At 39.3% G+C, this 13,446-nt stretch overlaps 1 protein-coding gene across 5 annotated transcripts in view; it reads left to right on the forward strand.

Annotated features, from left to right (window-relative positions):
* The first annotated feature begins 2,222 nt into the window (after nt 1-2,222).
* Nucleotides 2,223-13,446, forward strand: part of SNX14 (sorting nexin 14) — a 91,153-nt gene continuing 79,929 nt past the window's right edge. For 3 of the 5 annotated variants that reach the window (XM_037143824.2, XM_037143828.2, XM_037143829.2), the window contains exon 1: nt 2,286-2,512. In XM_037143824.2, coding sequence (XP_036999719.2) covers nt 2,373-2,512 — 140 coding nt within the window. In that variant the 5' untranslated portion in view covers nt 2,286-2,372. Of the gene's footprint in view, nt 2,513-13,446 lie in introns of all 5 variants that reach the window. The other 2 variants (XM_037143827.2, XM_053664754.1) reach the window with 2 other exon arrangements.

Genomic DNA, 13,446 nt, shown 5'->3' on the forward strand with positions numbered 1-13,446 from the left:
AATAGTAACTAATGTACACTGTAATTAAAAAAGAGAATCACTAATGAAATAACTTTCTGAATGAAATAAAGTTTTATTTCATTAAATGATGTATGTATCAACAAGAAAATTTATTTTTTTTGGTTTAGGTGTAGATTTCAAAGAATTGTCTTATGACAAATTTGTTTTCATTTTTTTAATTTCCTGAACGTAAGAATAATATGAAGGTTTAAATTGCCTATTGTCTAGGCAATTTATTAACTTATCCTAATTTCCTCTGCTAAGAAAACTATGGAAAAGAAGTCTTAGTTGATTGTTGTAAAAATGTTTAAATAGAACAGAACATTGGATCTTTAAAATATTCTGGCTATCAGTGAAAAGTTGAGCAGTAATTTCAGAATAGGCCCTTAAGGAAGCAAAAATTTTAAGCAGAAAAAAGACTGGCAATGTAACTTCCTGGAACAGTTTAATAAAATAATTATTAAGTACTCAAGTCCAGAGTAGACATTTGATACATATAGATTAATTCAACATACACCTTTTGTTTGTTCTTAAGCATCCCAAGGGTTTATAGTTTAAATACACTACAATGGCTGCAAAAAATGTTTATAAATGTTTAATTACATATTATCTCAAAACATTAAAAATAGTATTAAACTTCCCAATGATGTTACACAGTAGTCTTTTAAACGGTTTAATCAGAGAATTGTAGCCCAGCTGGTGTGGCTCAGTGGCTTGAGTGCCAACCTGTGAACCAAAGGGTTGCGGGTTCTGATTCCCAGCCTAGGGCACGTGCCTGGGTTGCGGGCCAGGTCACCAGCAGGGGGTACTCCAGGGGCAACCACACAGTGATGTTTCCCTCTCTCTCTTTCTCCCTTTAAAAAATAAATAAAATCTCCTCTCTAAAAAATAAATAAAATCTTTAAAAAGATTGTATAACATGAGTGTATTTGTGATGTTAACACCTAATGATAAGAATCAGTGAAGTGGACACTTTGATGTACTATTGTGGACCATTCTAGGAAGAAACGACAGAATGTATCACGTTTTTACTTTTAGATCCAGTAATTGTATAGATGTTGATCCTAAGGAAATTATTAGAAATGTGTATAGATTAGAGGTCAAGGGTGGTGGTAATTATATTAAGGAGATTAAATAATTAGCATTAACAGAATAAAGGTACATTCTAATGGAAATGTACCTGCATTCTAATGGAAAATGTACCTGATCGTTAAAGTTGGTCCTGTATTCGGAATAATAACATGGGAAAATATTAATGAAACTATAGGTACACTTTTTTTTTTCTTTTGAATCATTTTTGAGCACATCTGTCTCCGCTCTTTGGGCGAGTAAGGTCTTGAGGAGGAGAAATGAAGGCAACATGAGCATACCAGCTCAGGGGTTAGAACATCTTCAAATCCCAGTTTCACTAACTGAATAATTCTGAGCAAGTTCCTCTCCGTTTTAGTAATCTAGCTCTAAAATAAGAGAAACCAAAGTACGTATTGTACAGCCTGAGGGAAATGTGTGAAAGCTTATCACGCCACCCAAATGTTACTTATTATGGTAAGGTTTTCCTGTATCTCTCAGAATAGCGATGAACACACTAACTAAAAACTTAGTAAAGTGAAAGCCCTACCTGACTACAAGGGGATTTAACCTAACTCGTGTATACCCGCCTCACTCAAACACTTGGATTTTGGCTAGGGCCTTGGGGTTGTCAGGGACTGAGCTCCACCTCGTCCACGAGCGCGCAAACGACGCGCTCTCGCGTGTTCCGGCCCAGTGGGTTTGACTTGAACGTAATTCAGAGTCGTATTACTCACGGCCTGCGCAAAACTAGTACTCAGGGGCATCCCTCCCTTCTCCCCTTAGGGGCAGGACCCCACGTTCCATTCCTCCGAGGGTTCGCGTCACAGATACAGTCCCCAGCAGCTCTTTGAGCTCGGGGTGCCATGCAGGCAGGGCCCGGCAGTTGCGGGGGAGGGGGACTGTAGTTTCTCCTGTGTTCAGACACAAAAAACTCTCTTCGCAAAACAGGAGGTTACTGAATGCTGCAGTTTTACCCCCCATTTCCGAGAAAGGTGTCTTGCCAGAGCAGCAGGATCTTTCTTGGGGATGGCGTGCAGCTCCCGCCTGGAGAGCGGGGCGGCTAGACGCTAGGGGGCGCGCCCGCGTGTGACGACCTCGAGCACAACTTGGGGCTCTGCGCTCAGCCCGCGGCTGCGCACGCGCGGCAGGGCCCTTGGGCGGGGCTTTGGGCGTCTGCAGCCGGCGAGCAGTCCGCCAGCAGGCAGCTCTGTGAGTCGGCACTGTCGGAGACACAGAAGCTTAATGGGGGTTTCCTCGACCTCAGCCTCAGTCTTCAGCACAGCTTCACAGCCACGCCAGAGATGGTCCCCTGGGTGCGGACGATGGGGGAGAAAGTGAAGCACCGGCTACGGCTGGACCTGGGACGCGAGATCTGTCGCCAGTACCCGCTCTTCTGCTTCCTGCTGCTCTGCCTCAGTGCCGCCTCACTGCTCCTGAACAGGTAACGCCGCAGTGCAGAGCCAGCCGGGGCCCCTGCGGCTGCTTTCTGAACCCGGGGCCGCTGGCCTGTATGGCTTGCCTCTGTGGCTGCCAACCTGGGCTGTGTAGCTGAGGGGTCTTGGGCCGGCCGCGAGGCCTCTAGGGAGAGCGGTCTCAAGGAGCCCGACCAAGAATCGGGGCCCCGGAAGTGCGGGCGCTGGTTGGGTTCAAGTGTCCCCTTTCCTCAGGCCTAGTCTCCTAAGCTAGCTGCTCTCGATTCTTACCTTTTTACCCAGATGTTTTTCAGAGGGGTGCAGTTTGTATGTCCAGCCCAATTCGAGACCGCACGGGGGCGGACCAGTCAGCTGACAGCGTAGGGTTCAAGGTCCTGCGGGAGCCGCAGTTTTGGCAGTCTCCCCTGGCTCCCCCACCTTCCGCACACCGACGCGGACAATCTCACAGCTGAAGCCGTTCCTCGGTGGTGTTGGTTAAACGGGCGGTCACAGAGATTTGTTGAACCTAAGTCAGAAAGCAAATTGCTACCTGCCTCATCATCTCTAGAATATTCCTAGAAGAGAATATTCTAAAAGAATATCCTAAAAGAGAAGACCGAGGGTTAAAATTGGTAAATTCAGTTGACGTTTTGAAATTGGAAGGTTCTGCCCCTGAAATAAACTTGTAGATTTCTGTTATTTTTTTTTACTACTTATAGAAAAGGTAGCGATTGAATAGGCAGTAGAGGAGGACTTTTCCTTTAAAATTATTTCCAGACTCGCTTTTGGTGGAAAAACGTCTGAGACGTTTGTCAGCGACAGCATCTACGTGACGTTTTCTCTCTTTTGAACATGCAGTCAACCTTACTCTTATTTTTATTGAATTTATTGGGGTGACATTGGTTAATAAAATTATATAGGTACAATTCTATAATATAGCATCTGTATATCATATCTCGTGTTCATCACCCCAAGTCAAGTCTCCTTTCATCGCAGTGTACCCTGCTCTACCTTACCTACCCCCCGCCCTTTTTCTGGTAATCGTCATTGTGTTTTCTGTGTCTGTGTTTTTTTTTTCTTCTTCTTTGGTTTTGCTTAATCGTTTCACCTTTTCACCCACCCATCCCTCCAACCCTCCTTCCCCCTGAAAGCTGTCAGTCTGTTCTCTTTTTCTCTATATTTTGTTAGTTAATTTTGTTAATTAGATTCCACATATGAGTGAAATCATATGGCACTATCTTTCTCTGACTGGCCTATTTCACATAGCAAAACTCTCCAGGTTCATCCATGCTGTTGCAAAGGGTAAGATTTCCCATTCTGTTTTTAACGCTAAATAGTATTCCACTGTGTTTACTACTCATGTGGTACTCAATGTACCACAGCTTTTTTATCCACTCATCTACTGATGGATACTTGGGCTGCTTCCAAATCTTGGCAATTGTAAATAATGTTGCAATGAATATAGGGGTGCTTATGTTCTTTTAAATTAGTGTTTCAGATTTCTTTGGATATATCCTGAGAAGCGGAATTGCTGGGTCATAAGGCAATTCCATTTTTAATTTTTTAAGGTATCTCCATACTACTTTCCACAGTGGCTGCACCAGTCTGCATTCCTGCCAGCAGTGCAAAAGGCACCCTTATTCTTTATCTCGAGGTAGTTGGTCCCTGAGGATAGAAACAGGAGTGAAATCACAGGGAATTCAGTAACTTAATTTAACGCTGAATTTTTCTTGTGACTATTGATGCTTTGATTTCTTATTAGTTGATTCTAGATTTGTATAATATTAGGTTTAAATAGCAATTGATATTTTACTGGAATATGTGCTTTGATTTTCATAGTAAGATGTCTGTAGGAGTATTGAAGAAGTAGAATCCTCAACAGAGTACAAACTAATTATTAAGTACTTACTTGCTTTTTCTCATCTCTGGAAGGTATTCCAAACTAGACTAACAGATTTAGTATGAAAGACATGTAACTTTATATGATTATTAAGTTTTGTCCAGGGATTCTTACTTTTGTCCTTTGAGAGTCAGGTCATTTTAGGTCATCTAGGTAAGGCAACCATGTAGGAGCATGTTGAACTAGATTTCTGAGCTTCCTGACTTAAACATAGTTTTGATGTGGTTAAGGAGTCCTAGAATACTGTATAATTTGTATACCATATCATCTGTACACTCTATCTTTATTTGTATTATACAAAGAAAGAAGGAAATAATACTTGACTGTTACCTCCAAGTGGTTGAGCTTTTGACTGAAATTGCTTTTGCACGTATTTTTTGGTATTTTTTATTTGTTGCTGTTGTAATCAGCAGAAATGATCTTAAGCAGTAGACTTTTTAAAATTTATTTTAATTAATTTATTTTATTTTTAAAATATATTTTATTGATTATGCTATTACAGTTGTCCCATTTCCCCTCCGCCCAGCACATCCCCTCTTACCCACGTTCCCCCTCCACTTTAGTTCATGTCCATGGGTCGTACATATAAGTTCTTTGGCTTCTATATTTCCTATATTATTCTTACCCTCCCCCTGTCTATTTTCTACCTACTATTTATGCTACTTATTCTCTGTACCTTTTTCCCCTCTCTCCCCTTTTCACTCCCCTATTGATAATTCTCCATGTGATCTTCGTTTCTGTGGTTCTGTTCCTGTTCTAGTTGCTTGCTTAGTTTGCTTTTGTTTTGTTTTAGGTGTGGTTGTTAGTACCTGTAAGTTTGCCATCATTTTACTGTTCATATTTTTATCTTCTTTTTCTTAGATAAATTCCTTAAACATTTCATATAATAATAAGGGCTTGGTGATGATGAACTCCTTGAACTTGACCTTATCTTAGAAGCACTTTAGCTTCCCTTTCATTCCAATTGATAGCTTTGCTGGATAGAGCAATCTTGGATGTAGGTCCTTGCCTTTCATGACTCGGAATACTTCTTTCCAGCCCCTTCTTGCTTGTAAGGTCTCTTTTGAGAAATCAGCTGACAGTCTGATGGGCACTCCTTTGTAGGTAATTATCTCCTTTTCTCTTGCTGCTTCTAAGATTCTCTCCTTCGTTTTAATCTTGGGTAATGTAATTATGATGTGCCTTGGTGTGTTCCTCTTTGGGTCCAATTTCTTTGGGACTCTCTGAGCTTCCTGGACTTCCCGGAAGTCTATTGCCTTTGCCAGATTGGGGAAGTTCTCCTTCATTATTTGTTCAAATAAGTTTTCACTTTGTTGCTCTTCCTGTTCTCCTTCTGGTACTCATATAATATGGATGTTGTAATGTTTAAGATGTTCTAGAGGTTCCTGAGCCTCTCCTCATTTCTTTAAATTCTTGTTTCTTCATTCTTTTCTGCTTAAATGTTTCTTTCTTCCTTCTGGTCCACACTGTTGATCTGAGTCCCAGTTTCCTTCCCATCACTATTGGTTCCCTGTACATTTTCCTTTATTTCACTTATCATAGTCTTCATTTTTTCATGTAATATGTGACCAAATTCAACCAATTCTCTGAGCATCCTGATTACCAGTGTTTTGAACTGTGCATCCAATAGTTCTCTTTCTCTTTGTTGCTTAGTTGTAGTTCCTCTGAAGCTTTGATCTGTTCTTTCATTTGGGCCATTTTTTTTTGTCTCCACGTGCCTGTTACTAGTAAGGGGTGGAGCCTTAGGTGTTCACCAGGGCAGGGCAACCCACATCACTGCGTTGTGACACTGTATGTGGGGAAGGGGTCTGAAAGGGAGCAATGGCACTTGCTCTGCTTTCTGCCATATTTCAGTCACTTCCCCTGCTATCCACAAGCAAAGTGGCCCTTCTGGTGCTGATTCCCAGGTGGGTGGGTTTGTATATGTTCTAGGATCCTGCGGGTCTCTCCAACAAACTCTCCTGTGAGGTTGGGAGTTTCTCCCGCTGGCGCCTCAACCCCCACAGGTGTTTTCAATTAGTGGTTTGAGGCTTTATTTCCCCGGTGCTGGAGCCCTGGGTTGCGTGGTCTGTTTTGCTCCCCAGCTGTTCCTCCTGGTTTATCTGCACACAAATGTGGAACCACCCACTCCACCAGCCGCCGCCTGGCCAGGTCCTCCAGTCCCGGCCTTGCTGCTAGTCCTCTTCACCCAGCTGCCCATCTCTGCCCCTCCTACTGGTCTCGATGAATGCTTCTTCTTTAACTCCTTCGTTGTCGGACTTCCATACAGTTCAATTTTCTGTCAGTTCTGGTTATTTTTCATTTTTAAATTGTTGTTGCCCTTCTTTTGGTTGTGCGAGGAGGCACAGTGTGTCTACCCTACACCTCCATCTTGGCTGGAAGTTCCATTATTCTTTTTTTTAAAGAAAAATTTATTTACTTTTAGAGAGAGGGGAAGGGAGGGAGAAAGAGAGGGAGCAAAGTGAAACATTGATGTGCTAGAGATACACCCCCAACCAGGGATCTAGCCCACAACCTTGGCATGTGCCCTGGCAGCGAATTGAACTGGCAGCCTTTCAGTTTGTAGAAAAGGCTGGTGCTCGGTCCAGTGAGCCACACCAGCCAGGGCATGTTAGTTGTGAAAAAAGAATGGTTAGAATCTTTTTTCCCAGGAAAAACCCTTTGTAAGATGCAGAAATGTGCATATAGTGTACTTTTCAGTGTACTATTTGATTTTCTTTAAAATTCACATGTACATGTCTATTCACATGTACATACAAACACTTATGGTTGGACTATCTCTGGAATATTGTTATCCCAGGAAACATGCCCCTTCTGAGAATGGAAGAGGGCTAGGTACATCTGTTCAGAAATTTAAAAATATATTTAATACATAAAAACATTGGGGACATAATGATGGAAATAGAAGAAATGGGAAGATAAGCTCAATATCTATTTTCAATAAATGATTTTTAAAAATATTATTTATTTTTAGAGAGGGGAAGGGAGAGAGAAAGAGAGGGAGAGAAACATCAGTGCATGGCTGCCTCTTGCATGCTTCCTGGCCCACAACCCAGGCATGTGTCCTAGACTGAGAATTAAATCTGAGACCCTTTGGTTCACAGGCAGGCACTCAGTCTACTGAGCCACAGTAGCCAGGGCAATAAATGATTTTTTAATTGAAAGTTACTAAATGTTTAATGAAAGAAGGACTGATTTATACTCCTCATCATTTTTTTTAAAAGATTTTATTTATTCTTAGAGGGGAAGGGAGAGAAACATCATTGTGTGAGAGAAACATTAATTGTGTTGCCTCTTGCATGGGCACCCTGACTGGGGACCAGGCCCATAACCTAGGCATGTGCCTTCCACATTGTGGGACAGTGCCCAACTGAGCTGCCCTGGTCAGGGCATACTCCCCACTCTTGAGCCATGCGACAAAGAAGGCACGTGCATTTTGAGACATCCTGTAGGCAAAAGATCACAAATGTCTAATAATACACATGGCAAATATAGCACTTAGGAAGATGGTCCTGTTTGTAGACCACTTGTATTAATCCTTCCATTACAACTGTTTCATCATCAGTAAGTGATTTCTACACAGGCACTTTACCACTTCGTTTTTAGAAATAACTTTAAAGGAAATTTTCACTTTTAAATCTCCACTGGTTAGTATGAAGATTTGAAGCTTTCCCTGTGTGTGGTTAAATTTATGGAAGTTTTTGAAATTTTTTTCTTATAGTTTTGAAACGAACTCCGTAAGATCTTTCAGGGTGTTACTTAGCATATAAATTTTTCTTTCAATATGAATTAAGATTATGGATTTTATCCATGGTAAGATAAAGGGATATAACCTTCAGACATTGTAAGTGATTTGTTGAAAAAGTAGAGTAACATACTTTATATATTTCAAGTTATTTATAATCTCACCTTTATGCTATTATTAGGACAAATTAGGAACATAGTTACAATTATAAAGATTTGCCACAGTTTTGAATATTTGAATGTTAGAATAAGGAATATTTTAAGTTAATTCTAACAATAATAGTAATAGTAATAATAGCTAACACTTTGTGAGTGCTTTGTTTGGCTAAGGTATTGTGTTGAGTTTTCATTTATTAATGAGGCAGTTTATTGTTGTGGTGGAAAGTTTTAAATATGAAGCTTGACTGTAAGAATTGGTTCTGACTCCTCCATTTACCAGTTATATGACTTCAGATAAGTAATCTAGCTATTTTGTGTCACAGTCTCCTCATCTCTTAAATGGGGATAATGCTAGTACCTACATTATATGGTTATTTTGATGATTAAATAGGTTATTACATGGAAATAGTGCTTAAAATAGTGCTCAATACATAGAACATATTCTTATTAAATGTTAGCATTTACTTTTGGCTCATATATTCTTAAAAATATTGTAAGGTAGGTATACTATTATTAGCCTCAGTTTTTTTTGAGATATAACTTACAGAAAACTGTCTAACACATAATTAATTTTTTTTTAAATAGCTCTTTTTTCTTTAAGATTTTATTTAGTTATCTTTAGAGGGGAAGGAGAGAGGGAGAGAAACATCAATGTATGGTTGCCTTTCGTGCATCCCCTGCTAGGAACTGGCCTGCAGGGAACTGGCCTGCAACCCAGGCATGTGCCCTGACTGGGAATCGAACTGCAATCCTCTGGTTCACAGGCTTGTGCTCAATCCACTAAGCTACACCAGCCAGGGCTAACACATAATTAATTAATTCATAGAATTTTTAAATGTGATTGCCTACGTAACTTAAGGTAGAAAATTATCTCTAGCACCTCTGTAGTCTCCCTTGTTAATAGCCTCCTCAATCACTGTTTATCACTTTGGCTTGTTTTGAATTTCATGTAAATGAAATGGTCTTGTGTCTGGTTTCCTCCTCTCAACTCAGAGATTTATCTATATTTATGCATAAATCAGCAGTTTATTCTCTTTTCTTATTTTGTAGTATTCTATTGGGAATATGCCATACTTTACCCATTCTATTGTAGAAGTGCACTTAAGTTGTTTACAGTTATTTTCTGTTATGAATAACACTACTGTGAATATTCTTATTTACATTTCTTTTGATATACATATGTACTTTTTTCTCTTTGGTATATGCCCATTAATAGAAATGCTTCATCATAGTGTATCCATTTGTTTAAATTAAGTAGATACTGCAAGACAGTTTTCCAGAGTGGTTACAACAATTTACACTTCTTCTAATAATGTTTGACAATTCTGAATGATATTGTCTGTAGGGTTTAATTTAGCTGTTGTAGTGAGTGTATAGTGTTAGGTCATTCTTGTTATACTTTTCAGTTATTTGATAGTTATTAGCTCCATTTGACAAATGAGCAAAGTGAAGCTTGCTGTTGTAAAGTAACTTGCTCAGGCTCATAGATAGTAAGGAGCAGGTGGGATTCTAATGCAGGTCATTCTGATTCAGAAGTCTGAGCTTTTAAAAATTATATTACAAAGACATGAAGAATAATATTTATTATTAACTTCCTAAGTAACATTGATTCCTATAAATTATGAAGTAAGAAAATACAATGATGTTAAAAATCACTCATAAATTTACATTCAGAGATGACTACGTTTGTTAACATTCTAATCACTTTTATCTGCAATTTATAATTTTATCATATATATAGCCTTCTGTATATGGTACCTACTTTTTAACACATTATTTCCTTTATTACTTTTTAAATTGCCACAACTGACTTACGTACACTTAACTTAGTATGTAACAGGCTTTTAGCACTTTTATATATTTATTTAGTCATCCTAACGACTCTATGGATTACATATTATTTTTTTGTGTGTACTTTTACCTTTATTTTTTAAAGAATATTTTATGAATTAGGCTATTACAGATGTCCCATTTTTCCCCCTTTATCATTCATCTGCTCTGCACCCCCTCCTTCCAGCATTCCAGCCCCACCTTAGTTCATGTCCATGGTTCGTACATATAAGTTCTTTGGCTTCTCCATTTCCTATACTATTTTTAACCTCCTTCTGTCTATTTTGTACCTACCAATTATGCTTCTTATTCCCTGTACCTTTCCCCCCTCCCCACTGATAACCAACCCTCCATGTGATCTCCATTTCTGTGATTCTGTTTCTGTTCCAGCTGTTTGCTTAGTTCATTTTTGTTTTTGTTTTTAGGTTCAGTTGTTGATAGTTGTGAGTTTGTTGTCATTTAACTGTTCATAGTTTTGATCTTTCTTAAGTAAGTCCCTTTAACATTTCATAATATAAGGATCTGGTGATGATGAACTTCTTTAACTTTACCTTATCTGGAAAGCACTTTATTTTCCCTTCCATTCTAAGTGGTAGCTTTGCTGGGTAGAATAATATTGGATGTAGGTCACTGCTTTTCATTACTTTGAATATTTCTTTCCAGTATGTTTTTTTTTTTTCTATAAAGTTTCTTTTGAGATAGCAGCTGGTAGTCTTACGGGAACTCCTTTGTAGGTAACTGTCTCTTTTTCTCTTTCTGCTGTTAAGATTCTCCTTATCTGTGGCAGTTTAATTATGATCTGTCCTGGTGTCTTTCTCTTTGGGTCTAACTTCTTTGGGGTTCTTTGAGCTTCCTGGACTTCCTGGAAGTCTGTTTCCTTCTCCAGATCAGGGAAGTTTTCCTTCATTATATGTTCAAATAAGTTTTTAATTTCTTGCTCTTCCTCTTCTCTTATGCCCCTATGATTTGGATGTTGGAGCATTGAAAGTGGTCCCAGATGTTCTGAATCCTCTCCTCATTTTTTTTGGAATTCTTGTTTCCTCATTCTGTTCCGAATGAATGTTTATTTCTTCCTTATGTTCCAAGTTGTTGGTTTGAGTCCTGGTTTCATTCCCTTCACTGTGTTGTTCTCTGTATATATTTTTCACTTTGTATAGTTTTCATGCTTTCCTTTATTTTTTGGTTATACTTAATTATTTCTGAGAGCATTCTTATTACCAGTGTTTTAAACTCTGCATCTAATTCTAATGGGTTGGCTATCTCCTTATCACTTAATTTTTTTTTGGAGTTTTGATCTGTTCTTTCATTTGGGCCATACAAGCTATTTCTTTATCTGGACACACCTGTTATTTTGTAAGTGGTGGAGCCTTAGGTATTCACCAGGGTGAGACAACCCACTTTGCTGCATTGTGTCGTTGTTTGTGGGGGAGGAGTCTGAGAGGAAACAGTACCACTTGCTGGGCTCTTGCCCCTCTTTCAAGAGACTGGCAGTTTCTCTCGCTGCCACAACTCCCACAGGTTTTTACAACCAGAAGTTCTGGGGCTTTACTTTATTTGTGATAGAGCCCTGGGTGTCGTGGTCTGTCTTGCGCTGTAGTTGTTCCTCCTAGTTTATCCACATGCAAATGTGGGACTGCTCAGTCCTCTAGCCACTGCCTTGCCTGTGTGTCCTCTCTACCCAGGCTGCCCATCACTGCCCCTCTTACTAGTTTGGATGAATGTTTCTTCTTTAACTCCTTGGTTGTCAGAGTTTCATACAGTTCAATTTTCTGGCAGTTCTGATTGGTTTTTATTTTTATTTTTTAAAATATATTTTATTGGCCCTGGATGGTGTAGCTCAGTGGATTGAGCATGGGTCGTGGTTCAATTCCCAGTCAGGGCACATGCCTGGGTTGCAGGCCAGATCTCCAGTGTGGGGCGTGCGAGAGGCAACCACACATTGATGTTTTTCTTCCTCTCTCCTTCCCTTACCCTCTAAAAATAAATAAATTAAATCTTTAAAAAGTATATTATTTGATTATGCTATTACTATTGTCCCATATTTAGCCCCTTATGCCCTTCTGCCTTACACCCCCTTCCCACCTGCATTCTTCTCCTTAGTTGATGTCCATGGGTCATACATATAAGTTCTTTGGTGATTTTTGTTTTTAAAAAACAAAAACTTTCTTTTGGTCGTACAAGGAAGTGAAACATGGATCTACGCCTTCATCCTGGCTGGAAGTTCTACTTTTATTCTTTAAATTAATATTATTTATTTATTTTAATATATCTTATTGATTATGCTATTACAGTTGTCCCATTTTTTCTCCCCTTTACTCCCCTCTGCCCTGCACCCTAATTTCCATCAGCATTACCCCGCCTTAGTTCATGTCCATGGGTCATACATGTAAGTTCTTTGGCTTTTCCAGTTCCCATATTATTTTTAACCTCCTCCCCCTGTTTGTTTTGTACCTATCATTTGTGCTTCTTATTCTTTGTACCTTTTCCCTCATTCTTCCCCTCCCCTGCCCCTCTGATAACTCCATGTAATTCTACTTTTGTGATTCTGTTCCTGTTTTAGTTTGCTTAGTTTGTTCTTGTGGGTGTTTTTTTAGGTTCAGTTGTTGATAGTTGTGAGTTTCTCATTTTACTGTTCATATTTTTGATTATCTTCTTTTTCTTAGATAAAACCCCCACTCCAGCTGTCATCATGCTCTCTGTTTATGAGTCTGTCTCTATTTTCCTTGTTAGTTCAGTTTGTTCATTAGATTCCGCATATGAGTGAAATCATATGGTATTTGCCTTTCTCTGACTGGCTTATTTTACTTAGCATAATGTTCTCCAGGTCCATCCATACTGTCACAAATGGTATAGTTTTCTTTTTTTATGGCCAAGTAGTATTCCATTGTATAAATGTCCCATAGTTGTTTTATCCACTCATCTACTGGTGGACACTTGGGCTACTTCTATATCTTGGCAATTATGAGTAACACTGAAATGAACATAAGGCTGCTTGTGTCCTTTTGAGTTAGTATTTTGGGTTCCTTTGGATATATTCCCAGAAGTGGGATTGCTGAATCAAAAGGCTGATCCATTTTTAATTTTTTGAGGTATCTCCGTACTGCTTTTCACAGTGGCTATACCAATCTGCATTCTACCCATAGTGTAAAAGAGTCCCCCTTTTTCCACATCACATTTCCAAATGTGAGAACCTTTTTTAGGTTGAGGGCTCTACCAAAGCACGTGGCATTTGGCCCAGAAGCCATAGTTTATAGTTTGTTATCCTGACTTAGAAAATTCTTCATTGCTCTCTCTTTTTCCCCTCCCTGGCCTTTGATTTCTTGAAGAAAT

The sequence above is a fragment of the Artibeus jamaicensis genome, unplaced genomic scaffold, assembly GCF_021234435.1.
Source record: "Artibeus jamaicensis isolate MK-2021 breed Jamaican fruit bat unplaced genomic scaffold, CSHL_Jam_final contig_387, whole genome shotgun sequence".
Classification (NCBI taxonomy): domain Eukaryota; kingdom Metazoa; phylum Chordata; class Mammalia; order Chiroptera; family Phyllostomidae; genus Artibeus; species Artibeus jamaicensis.